At 30.1% G+C, this 13,517-nt stretch overlaps 1 protein-coding gene across 1 annotated transcript; it reads left to right on the top strand.

The window, feature by feature from the left end:
* The first annotated feature begins 3,845 nt into the window (after positions 1-3,845).
* LOC100248397 (ubiquitin-conjugating enzyme E2-17 kDa) lies at positions 3,846-11,288 on the top strand. Its single transcript, XM_002267117.4, has 5 exons — positions 3,846-4,151; positions 4,288-4,365; positions 9,394-9,521; positions 10,396-10,500; positions 10,774-11,288. Exons 2-5 carry the CDS (start codon positions 4,296-4,298, stop codon positions 10,915-10,917), a joined length of 447 nt encoding a protein of 148 aa, XP_002267153.1. The 5' UTR covers positions 3,846-4,151; positions 4,288-4,295; the 3' UTR covers positions 10,918-11,288.
* Positions 11,289-13,517: the final 2,229 nt, after the last annotated feature.

Genomic DNA, 13,517 nt, shown 5'->3' with positions numbered 1-13,517 from the left:
TTGGAATTTTATTTATTTGATAATTATTAATAAATAATTTTTTAATAATTTTCAATTTTTGTATCATTTTTCTTGATTTTATTATGAGAATTATATGTCAAAATATTTCTAATAATAATGTAAATAATTAATTTTAATGCTATGTTTGATATTAAAAAATTTTGAGAAAAATATATAAGAGATACAAAATAAAAAGAAAGATAAAAAAAATAAAAAAAATATTTAAAATTAATAAATTATTTATACATTTATTACGTTTGAAAAGTATTAAAGAAAAAAATTAATGAAATTTCACAATGACAAATACAAAAAGTAAAAAATAAAAATAATTAAAATTAATTTGAAATTTATGTAATTTAAAATTACTTAATCATTATATAATATAATAAAATGAATTTAAATAAATATATAAAAATAATTTTTTTTATTTTGAATCTATTTTTATTTTTTTCATATTTTTTTCCTTTAAATTTTTCAAAAACTAAACAAAAAGGGAAAAAAAATAGATTTAGGTTGCATTTGATTTTTAGAAAGTATTAAAAAAATATATTAAGAAAATTGATTTTCTAAAACACTTATATATTTTAAAATTATTTAAATTTTAAATTAAAAAATTAAAATAAGTAAACAATTTAAAATAATAAATAAAAATAATTCAATAGCTTTAAAAATTTTTTATTTTTTTTCATTTTTTATTTCTTTCTATTTTTTCTTTCTTTTTTTCCCCTTACATTTTCTCTTAATTTTTTCAACAACCAAACATAAATTTTAAATTAATAAATCATTTTTATATATTATTTTAAATTTATTTAACTTATTTTAACTATTTATTTAAAAATGAAATAATTTAAAAGCATATAAATTTTTAAATATTTTTAATTATATTCTATTTTCTTCAATTTTTTAAAAAAATCATTTTTCATAACTTTTTTTTTCTATCCTCAATAAATTCTACAAATTTGCAATAAATAATTCACTATAATATTTATTGCACCTGCATGTGGCATGCCAATTTTTGTATCATATGATTAGAATAGAATATTATTATTATTATTATTATTCACATTGGTACCAAAATGCCACAGCTCTTGTGACATGTGACATGTTTATATTTAATCTAACAACTGTGGATGACATTACTAATCATCAGAAATAGTATATGGTTTATTGACTAAAGGCTTGATTAGCCTTATTTGTACGCCAATTAAATGCTTATTTGACTTTAAAACAATATCTTGTTTTAATAATGAGATAAAAGTATAAGTTAAAACTATAAATTTGGAACAACAACGATGATGGATTGATTTCTGATTAACCAAAAAAGTTTTTATATCTATTCATCTAATTTTGTTAAAATCATTTGATTTAAGAAAATATATATTTAATATGAAAATTACATAAATGCATATACCAATTATGACGACCTGCCTTACACGTGCCATTCCCGCAAGAGAATGTCTCATCAACACGAGGATGCATATTAATATATACATAACTCTATTTTGATTTTCTTTTATATTCAATAAAATTTTATTTTAATAAAATAATATATACATTTAGGTTATGTTTAGTTCGGAAAAGTGCCAAGAAAATAAAAAAATATAAAAAACAATAATTTTCTCATATTTAGTTTCACTATAAAATTTTTTTAAAAAAAATTTAAATTAATTATAAATTTACATATTTTAAAATTATTCAATTTTTATATGGTAAATGAAATTAAGTGGAATGGGTTTAAATAAACATATAAAAATAAATTATTAATTTTGAATATATTTTTTATTTTTTTTCATTCAAAACTTGAAGAAATCAAACATAGCCTTAAGAAAAATGCAAAAGGAAATAAAATAAAAGACGAGAAAAAGGAAAAAACGTGTTTCAATACAACCATCTAAAAATAATCACAAAATATAAATCATTTAAAAACCCAAGTTTTATATATTCATGAGTCAAAAGTAATACCGAAGATGATAAAAAGTAATACCTATATCATTAAAATATAGTACTTGAACGATCAAATACAGTACTTTTAATTAAAAAGTATATGAAATATTAATTATTTTTAGATAACTAATTAAAATTTATCTTTTATAAAATCGAATTTATATGTTGAATTCCAATAAAAGAAACTTCCATTCAAAGAAACGTGACTCATTATTTATAGAATTTTAATTTCTACATTTATTATTTTTCTTAAATTCTAATTAAAGTAAATATTTAAAAATAAAAACGAATTAATTCTTCAAAATAAACCTTAATCCTAAGAAACATGCCTCATTCTTTATAGAATTTCAATTTCTATATTTATTATTTTATCCGACAAGTATAATTTTGCCTTGCGCCTTACCTTGTGAGTAAAAAAAAAAAAACAAAAACAGTCACGTACGAGAAACGTGACTCGTTCTTCCTAGAATTTTAATCTCTGTGGATTAGAATTTGGGAATCACATTTTTCGTATCTTTTTAGTCCAACTTTGGAAAAATGGTAGATGGCAAAATCGTGAAACAAATGTTCATAAATAACGACATTTTATTCTCCACCTTTGGACCATTGAATTATTCTCCTAAAGGCAGCAGCAGCCCCACTCCACCGCCATAGAATTTGGTACTTTTTCCTTTCTGGACCATGACTTGTACTAAAAAAGAAAAGAAAAGAAAAGAAATTGCAAAAATTATAATGATAATGCACAAACCATTTTTTATTTTTTCCCTTTTTAAGAGAGAACCAACAAGGAATAATTCATTTTTAAATTTAAAACAAATTATTTAATTTTTTTATTGGTATTCCACTTAGGAAATAGTTTTTGAAAATTATTTCCTATTATAGTGAATTTTCTTCAAATATTTTAAAATTTTCAAAATTATAAAGTAAAAGATATTTTTAGTGTATTTATATGTACTTATTATACATTTACTATTTTTTAAAAATAAAAAAATAAAATAGTACGAGATAATTAAATAAAGGGACAAAAATGTTTTTGATCGATTAATTTAGGACATGTTTGAAACTATTTTCAAGAACAATTTTATATTTTTCAAAACAAAAAAATATAAAAAACACATTTGACAATTAAAAACTATTTTTTATTTTTTGATATTAAGAATATAAAATAATATATTTCAAAATAATATATTTTAATTATTTTTTTTATTTTCATTTGTTTTGGATTGTTTTAAGAAATAATTTTACAAAGATATGAAATTATTAAAAATAAAATATTAGATATAAAAATGATTTTTGAAAGATATTTATAATAGGTTAAAAATATTTCAGATTTTCAAACAAATTTTTATTTTATAGAATATAAAAAAAAAAGGTTTTAAAAAATTTATTTTTCAAAACTGTTGTAAAAAATAATTGTCAAATAAGTTATAATTTAATTTTCAAATTTTTGATTTTTTAATGGTATAGGACAATAAAATTATATAATCCTGAAAAATTTTAAAATACAAGATAATAAAAGCCTTTAATATTTTAATATTTTAAAATTTTAAATTTTGAATGAAGATTTGAATTTTTATATTTTATATAAAAATTATTATTATTATTATTATTTATTTAAAAATATTTAAATTAAATGATATGAGTCAGATTTGTGGAAGAGAGGAAGGAGCGGAGAATCTAAGCCCTCAATTTCTATATACCACAAACCGTAGATTCCTCGAATTTATTATTAAGAATTGAGAATAACTTGCGATTTAAGCTAATCATTTTAATTTAAAAAAAAATAATTATCCTAATAATAAGTTGACCAGTTGACGAGGCGACAACGCGTCTCCGTGGCAAAGCCAACAACGATTCCACCGGACTAAAGCAAAACTGACTAGATCCAAAGAAAACGACGTCGTTTGGAAGCATCGTCTCCGTCCCCCTCCCTCATAATTGCGCCCAGAGTTGATAAATTAAATTACCTTTTGATCCCTTTCGGCGAAAATCATTTGCCCCACAGAAAACGTCAATTGGGGCCCACACGAAAGGGAATAACCAATGAGAGAGTCGATTACAAGCATTCTCCAGCGCCACACCAGGCCTTTATAAAAGTTACCACCGCACAGAATCCCCATTCCCGTCTCCATTTTCTTTTCCTTTCTCCCAAACACCCTCCCCTAGGAAAAACAAACCACAGAAGAGGAGGATCCAAATTTTATTCGGTAAGATTTCCTCGCATCTCTTTTTCTCCCTTCGAATCTGTGTATTTGTTTTTGCATATGCGTTGTTGTGTTTGGTTCCTTGTGTTGTTTCTGTTGTGATGAGTCTGATCTGAAGCGATCTGGCCGCTGGAACCAGGTTTCTCGATGGCTTCAAAGCGGATCTTGAAGGAACTCAAGGATCTGCAGAAGGATCCTCCCACATCTTGCAGTGCTGGTATCGCATTTTCTCAAAAATTTCCTTTTATTTTTCTTTTTATTTTTCGATGCATTTTAGTTTGTTTGCTTCATCTATTATGAAATTTTACTTTTATTATCATTATTTTTGTATTATTCTGGTGGTTTCTTTTTTTCAATCATATGCATGTATGTGATTGATAATATATCAGCCCCTACTTGGTGTTTACGTTGAAGATGTCAACTTTTGTTTGGGATTCAGCTTTGAAATACAAAAATTTTCAAATTTCTTTCTTTTCTCGTTTTTTTCAACATATTATTATGTAATCACGTATGTTATGCCTCTGATCATGTTTGAAGCCCCTAATAATTGTTTCCTTTGAGGTAGTGACCTTTCGTTTGTGACTGGGCTTTGTAAATTACAATTTTTGTTTTCCATTTTTTAATTGTTGATTTTATTTTTTAAATAATGTGTATCATGTATATAACAATATTTTAAGGCCCTAGTAGTTGTTTCCATTGAGGAAGTTTTGATCATGATTCAGCTTTGCAATGTTTATTCATTCATTTATTTTGGTATGGATGATGATTTTCTTTTTGGATTGATATTAAAGAGCTGAAAAAAAAATGATTTGAAATTGTTGGAAAAATTAACAAGATTTTTGGTTGTCAAGTGAGAGGCAACAAAGGTTTTGCCCTTGGAAAAGGCCAGTTGTTGTCATGTAAATAAGATTTGTGTATTTTATAGTTTGTTTTTTATCGTGGAGATGTAGGTCATAGTTTGGTTTAGTATGTTTTATGTTATTTTTATGATTTTGTCCTATACTTTCAGTTTAGCTGTTTTCAGTCAAATCAACTTTTGTATTATTTCCCCTAGCTTTGTGCATGCATGGCCGGTGAGACGCGCATTAAGCGTGTGAGGTGCAGCTGTGTGTCTAGGTGTCTCGCACTTTGGTTGTGGATGTGTGTCTGCCATTTACTATTATCGTTCGTGTGTGTGTGTGTGTGGGTTTGTTGTTTGGGGGTGGGGGGTGGGGCAATGAGACACAAAAAAAATCTTCACAATGTCTTATTCTTATATTCTTAAATTTTCTTAGGTAAAATGAAATGCTTATGTAACAGGGTATGTCAAACATGGGTGCTTTACTCATTTGAAATATCCATTTGACAAAGGAGCAAATTAAGAACCTATATTTGGGAACTTATTTTATACTTAAAGACCATCTATTTCTATTTCTTTGTTGCAGTTACCTTTATGGATGCATTATTTTTATAGGAGGCTTGTTGGAACTACTACATAAAGATTCCTACATACTTCTTGTTGCTGATGAGGGTACTTAAACGTTTTAAAGGGCCTTTGGAGACACATTCTTTATCAAAACATTTTGGAGATGAATGCATGAAATCTGGAAGGATTGAGACTCCATTAGTAGTATAATTTATTTCTTTGAAGGGAATGAGTGGAGGGTGAAGTTTTGAAAGGATATGTGGTGTGGGGATGAGCCCTTGTGCATTTATTTTCTAGCTTTGTTTAATTTAGCCTCATCAATATATGCTTTGGGTGTTAGAGTTGTGGGATCAGGCTAGCAAAAGGGGCCATTGGAACCCTTCTTTTTCTAGGAATCTAAATGATTGGGAGATGGATGATACATCTGTTTTATGAGGAGGACAGGACAATGTGGGCAGACTTGGGCCATTGGAACCCTTCTTTTTCTAGGAATCTAAATGATTGGGAGATGGATGATACATCTGTTTTATGAGGAGGACAGGACAATGTGGGCAGACTTGAGGAATGATTTCTTCTTTGTGAAGTCTCTTTATTCTGCTCTAGAGTTGAGGAGTTTGGGCTCTTTTCCAACAAGGATCATTTAGAATTTACAGGTTCCATGAAAAAAAAAAGTTTTTTGCGTGGAAAGCTTGTTGAGGAAAGATCTTGACTCATGACAAACTTCAAAAAAGGTGGTGGATGTTGGCTATTAGATGCTTCTTGTACAAAGTAGATGAAGAATTTATTGATCACATTTTACTGCGAGAGGGGCCATTGGAACCCTTTTTTTGTAAGAATCTAAATGATTGGGAGATGGATGACGTAGTGCATCTGTTTTCTAGACAGTAGAGCAAGGTGATGAATTATGAGGTGGATAGGGCAATGTGGATGGACTTGAGGAATAATTCCTTCTCTGTGAAGTGTCTTTATTCCGTGGTGGAGTTGAGGAGTTCAGGCTCTTTTCCAACAAGGATCATTTGGAATTTATGGGTTCCATGAAAAAATAAGTTTTTTTGCATGGAAAGCTTGTTGAGGAAGGTTCTTGACTCGTGATTAGCTTTATAAAAGTTGGTGGATGTTGGCTAAAGGCTCTTTTCCAACAAGGATCATTTGGAATTTATGGGTTCCATGAAAAAATAAGTTTTTTTGCATGGAAAGCTTGTTGAGGAAGGTTCTTGACTCGTGATTAGCTTTATAAAAGTTGGTGGATGTTGGCTAATAGATGCTTCCTCTACAAAGTAGATGAAGAATTTGTTGATCACATTTTATTGTACTATACCATGATCAAGGATCACGATATCGGAAATTAAGGAAAATTAATGGTTGAATTTTATTGAAATATCGGGAAATATCAAACTAAAATTTAGACAAAAAAAAATTGGTGGAATGGAAATTGATCAAAACTTGTAGAAATATTAGTAAAACTTCAACAAAATGACAAGCAAGCAATATTACACATATTGAGTTCTTTTATTGAAGAAAACAATTTATATATGATAAAATTTGTGGCATTCGATAGTAATAACTTGAAAACACATTTTATGCTAAAATGATGATCTATCTAGTTTAGATGTATTCAAGATATAAGTGAAATGATGATAAGTGTATGATTTTTTTATTTAAAAAATTTATAATTTTATTTCGATGTTGTTTTTCTTTTGTGTTTAATTTTTATATGAAATATAGAGAAACTAATTAAGAAGATTATTGTGATGATTTTTATAACTTCAGTAATATGTTAAATGGAATTTGAAATAAGATAATTTAAATTAATTTACTTATTGAAATTTTATTTTAATATTTGTTTATATGTATTTTATGCACATATATCCTTAAGGGCAAAGCTGCTCAGGGGGTTTGCTACCTGCCATTTTGTAGTGAAGGCATGATTTTGAGTTGCAGCCTTGTTCTGCCATTTTAATTTTAAAAGGTCAACAGATTTAACCTGTGTTGACTGGTCAAAATCGTCAAAAAATAGTGAAAATGGCAATGAAATTGCAGAGAAATCGAAACCAATAAAATCTAAAAGAAATCTGCAATATTTTGCTGGTCAGTCTTTCCATGCTATATATCAGATTTGTGGATTCCAATATACTGATATTTCCTTGATTTTTCATCGAATTAAAAAGTCAACAGATTTAACCTGTGTTGACTGGTCAAAATCGTAAAAAAAAATAGTGAAAATGGTAATGAAATTGCCGAGAAATCGAAACCAATAAAATCTAAAAGAAATCTGCAATATTTGGCTGGTCAGTCTTTCCATGCTATATATCATATATGTGGATCCCAATATACTGATATTTCCTTGATTTTTCATCGAATTTCAGTGATATTTTTTTTAATCATTGACCATGACAAGGGATCTATGGCAGTTCTTCTTCTCCCTGTTTAGTGCTTCTTGGGTTATTTTCACCACATTCAGAGAAATCCTTTTAGGTTGACATGGTTTATTTGTGGGGAGAAGACGCCAAAAGGTTTGGAAAGGCCAGAATCATAGGTGTTTTGAGAATGATGAACAGTTAGTGAATGCTCTAAAAGACCAATTCTTTAGTAATCTTTTGTTGTGAGTAAAGTTGTACATAGATGAAGTTCTATGTCTTTAATAGATTTTGTTGATTGATTGGATTCTTGCTAGGGGAGGGTGTTTATGTTCATCCTTTAGCACTCATTCTATATGTCCTGTGTACCTTGGTGCAGTGTTTTTTGATGCTTGTTTATATTTATTATATAATATTATCATTGCTCATCCAAAGAAAAGGGAATTACTTCTCTTTGACCGCTAGAGAATACATGCCATATGTAGGAACTATGTATCATATAGTCTTCAAATATGATGGGAATCCTAACCTTTTTGGCCTGTGAAGCCTGCATGATCCTGTGCCATGTTTACTCTGTAGTTTTTCTTTCAACAGTTTCAGGACTCTTATTTTAGATGACATCGGAGCTGTTTGTTATTATAGAAGTTTGAATATTTAGCCATTTATCTAATTGCATGAAAATCCAGTTAGCATCACATTTGTTTTTACTTTTCTGTTGGAAGCCAAAGATGTGATGGTGGTTGGTGGTTTGCGTTAAATTCATCTGTTACCCAACACTCGAATAAGAAAAATTTTGGCTTGAAAAGGTGGGGAGTAAGAGCCATGATGTTGCAAATGGGTTGGTATTGGTTGACTCCTTTGGTTAATCGATATTTTGATTTGGGGGAAATACTGTTCTACATACTAAATTCAGATCCAACCATTCATTGGCTGTTCTTAATGCTTGTTTATGCATTATTTAGTCAAGGCATAGTAATTAGTGATATGGAATGTGATTGTTGATAACCTTTTGTTTGAAATTCCTCCATGTTGTAAATGATTTTAATGTTTGCCTGGATTTGGGGTCATCAATTGGTGAAGGGGCAGTACTAGTTTTTAAAACATATTGCTTTGCACTTACTTATCAAAAAAAAAAAAACATATTGCTTTGCACTGCTATAAAGTTTTTTGAAAATTCCATTCCTCTGTTCTCTTCTCAATACTAACATGGAAGGAAATCTTAATGGAACCATTTATATCGTTGAATTATGCTTGTTTCTGATTTTTTTTCTCTTTTTCTGTTTCTTGTTTATATTGGGAATATAAATGTTATCTTTGTTATCTTTCTTTCCAGGCTAAGTTATTTATTTTGTGTGTTTCGTAAAATTAGCTAATTTCTCTATCCTTAACTAATGTGTTACAAATCCTGATACAAGAAAATCTTCATTGTCTGTGCCACTCTTGTCGTTGTTTTCTAACATTGTTGATTTTGTGTATGTTTTAGGCCCAGTTGCTGAAGACATGTTTCACTGGCAAGCCACGATTATGGGCCCCCCAGATAGTCCTTATGCTGGGGGTGTTTTTCTAGTAACTATCCATTTCCCTCCAGATTATCCATTTAAGCCACCTAAGGTACCCCATCCACTCTTTAACTGTTTACAGTTTAAAGTTAATCAAGATCTGTAATTATCGAGTGTGCACTTCATTTTTTTTCTTGTTTGCTATTTTTTTCTCTTTAATTCTGATACTTTTACCTTTAACACTGGTATAGTTTGAAGTTGGAGTGTGTTTTGAACATCAGTGTTCTCTACTATGGTCCATTTATTCTGTAATGCCTGGCCTATTTATTGGTTCAGCTGTGTTATACACAGACATGGGGCTAATTTTATCCCACTGTTATGTATTGGCCCCTCCTCATTGAGGGATTTGTGATGCAGTCAAAAGTATGTTTTATTTATTTATTTATTTGGTGAAGAAGTTATTTTTTGCTCAATATAAACAAAAAATAGATTCACATGGTTAGAGTAGCCTATAAGGCTGGGGTTAACTGGTAGAGGGTTGGGATGGGACTGGGGGAGGTGTTCCACCAGTAGGGACCCAAAAAAATAGATTCATATGGTGATTATCTTTTCAGTGAATTGGAGCTGCTCTACTCCTGCAGTCCTTCTCTTTCTCATGACCCAGAATCTCCCCCCAGCTTCCCCCCCACTGGTTGGATTAGAATTTTGGCTTTTGTATGCAGGGGGGATTTTGAATTTTGTTCTTAAGTATTTGAATTTTGCTCTACTGCATTCCTTCTCTTTCTCATGACCCAGAATCTCCCCCCAGCTCCCCCACCCCACCCCACACTGGTTGGATTAGAATTTTGGCTTTCGTATGCAGGGGGGGGGGGGGGGGGGGGGTTTGAATTTTGTTCTTAAGTATTTGTTGTGCTTTCGTTGTTGAGGATCATTCTTAGGATCAGTCGTCTCTCCGCTTCTAACACTGATGGTGATGGATCTTGTAGGTGGCATTCAGGACAAAGGTGTTCCACCCAAATATTAACAGCAATGGGAGCATTTGTCTCGATATATTGAAGGAGCAGTGGAGCCCTGCCCTAACTATTTCCAAGGTTCTAGTTCATTACCTGCATTTTCTTACTTTGCAAAATCATCATAATTAGCCATCTTTGAAAAATTATCATTGCATAATCAATTTGGAAACTTGGGAGATCACTTATTACACTTTCTCTTTCCTATAGAAGTTCAATCAACCAAATAATTAGTTGTAAAATTTTTTTTTGCACCCAAAAAAGAACTCCCTTTTGGCCCAGTTAAACAGTTTTACTAAGTTGCATGTTTTCATTTCCTGATGTGTAAAAAATGGTGGTTGTTTGCAATTTCAGGTGTTGCTTTCAATCTGTTCTCTGTTGACGGATCCGAACCCTGATGATCCGCTGGTGCCAGAGATTGCTCACATGTACAAGACGGACCGAAGCAAGTATGAGACAACTGCAAGGAGCTGGACCCAGAAGTATGCCATGGGTTAGGAATGCTGTTTTATGTGTGGGGGCAGACCCTTTTCCCTTCTAATACTTCTGTTTTTCAGTTCTATGTATGAATGAAGTTTGATATCCCTCTCGTCAATCCTAAAATGGACAAAAAAGAAAGGTCCAGAACATGCCCTCAGTTGAAAAGAAGAAAAAACAAAATCTCAGCCTTTATATTGTTTGTATGGGTAATTTTAATCTTTTGTGAACTACGAAATATGACCCAAATCTGGCTTCTTTTTACCCTTTTTTCCCCTTGGAATCCTTGTGCAGAGAGTATACAATCACACCGGGGGATTTTCTGATGTTTCTTTTCTATTCTAACCGAAGCATTTGCCAGGTTTTCTATAAGAAAGACAAGTTTTCTAGTATTCATATGCCAAATAGGAGTTAAAATTTGGACAGTTGCCCCTGAGTGTGCACTGTGTGTTTGGTTCAATTGTGAGTATTAAAATCAAAACTCTATCAGTCTCATCGGATTTTATATATCTAGAATGGAACTAATAAAACCAGAAAATGGGATGGTTTGGATTGGCTGTTTTTGATTTTGTTTAATAGCAATTGGCACAAACCCAAGAAGCCCATTATTAGACATTGTGTGTAAAAAGACTCAAATAATATAATTGTAATTTACAAGAAGCTACAGGTCATGCCATTGTAGCCCATTCTATATTATAACCCAGTGATGAAATTGAGATGATCACCGAATTATTTAAACCTACTTTGAGATTAAAAATTTTAAGAACGGTTTGATCATTTTTGTCAAATGAACTGGATTTTTGCACGTTTTAGGATTGTTTCCTAATTTTTTATTTTTTTAACTTTTGTTCGAACCTACAAGTAAAATCATGATTTTATAAGTAGTCTTGTGTCACGGATTTAGTTTTTTTTTCCTAAGCTCGTGCGGCACTTAGACAAATTCTTATGACACTTGGCTAACGGTGGAAATTTTGTTAATAAATTTAAATAAATACCCAAAAAATATGTTGACCAACAATGATTAGGCGTATGTTATATCCCATTTAATCATTATTGTCAGCCATAATGAAGGGTTACATCCTCCACAAATTGAGCCCTCTTGTTCCAAAGTTTAAGAATAGAAAACTTCATAATCAAATGTTAAAAAAATTTAAGGATGACAATGAGATAAGGTTTTTTTTTTTTTTTTCACTTGTCTCACCCCTCCTAATGAGACAGTTTTGAAATTAATACAAACAAGTCAAGAGTCAATTTGAGATTTTTTTTGCCACTTGGAAGGGTCTGAGTATCGTCTTTCCTTACCCACCATTTAAATTTTTATTGAGACAAATATTAGAATTAATTTATATAAATGGGATGAGATCAAGATCGAGGTAATCTATCCAAAATCTATCTTGTTGCCATCCTTAGCAAATAATTCCTATATTAGCCATCCCTTAAGTAGGGTAATCTATATAGTGCATCTATCATATTCAAGATCTGAGATGACATAGTTGAGTCTTATTGTCATCACTCATTTTTTTTCCATTCAAAATTGTTATTATTAGCATGCTAGATTAACTAACAATCGAGTTGACAATTTTGTTCCCAACATGCATATTATTGGTCCAATGTGACATACTTTCATGGGACTTTTATGTTCTAAGGAACATGAAATGTTGTGTTAAGAATGTAGAATCAAAGCGTAGGTATCAATCAATGTAAATCTTTTAAAGGATATGACATTTGAATCTTGTAAACTTGAATGCATACCTTTCATAAATCCATAATTAACAACTAGATTTGATTTACACAACTTAAAAGTTTGCTAAATTTGACTTCCACCACTTAAAGTTTTAAGTTTCTCATGACTAATATTTTCATGTTCACTTGAAGTTGCTAAATCAATCTTCAACATTAAAAAAAAAAATGCAAAATTTAACTATAAATATAGGAATACGAGGTCTGGTCTGACAACACACTGAATCAGTTTCTGAGATCCACGAACCAATTGGGCCCAAAGAAGACAACAATTTTTATTCATTGAGCCCCTAATGGGCCTGACGGCCCTGACAATTGATTTTTTATCCATTTTTTACTTTCCTTTTCTCTCTCCCCCTCTCATTGTGTTACACAAAGAAGATCCCTTACCCTCTTCCCAAGAACCGTAAATATAGCCGTTGTGACGCTTCAAGATTTTCCATCACACATCCTTCACCTTCACTATCGCTTTATAGTAACAGCGGAAGTCAAACTTATCAGGCGGCATTAATGGCATCTGCCGATCCTTTCATTCAAAAGTTAAAAAACACCCCAAAAGTTGTCATCACTACTCCCCTACTACACCGTATACTAAAATAAACCCGAGATTTGGATATCTCGCTCCTTTCTTATCCCTTTATTTTTATTTCAATTAATAAATTCATTTATATTTGGTTTTGGAAAAATACAAAAAAAAAAAAAAAAATTATATTTAACTGTCTTATAAAATAAAAAATCAAATATAATTAAAATTAATTAAAAACTTATATATTTTTAAATTATTTAAAATAAATTTAAAATAACAAAAAAATAATTTATTTACTTTTAATTTATTTTTTATTTTTCTTATTTTTTTTTTTTCATTCTATTTTCCCCCAACA

Source organism: Vitis vinifera, chromosome 16 (assembly GCF_030704535.1).
Source record: "Vitis vinifera cultivar Pinot Noir 40024 chromosome 16, ASM3070453v1".
In the NCBI taxonomy this organism is placed as follows: Eukaryota; Viridiplantae; Streptophyta; class Magnoliopsida; order Vitales; family Vitaceae; genus Vitis; species Vitis vinifera.
This window is presented reverse-complemented; position numbering and strand designations above follow the sequence as displayed.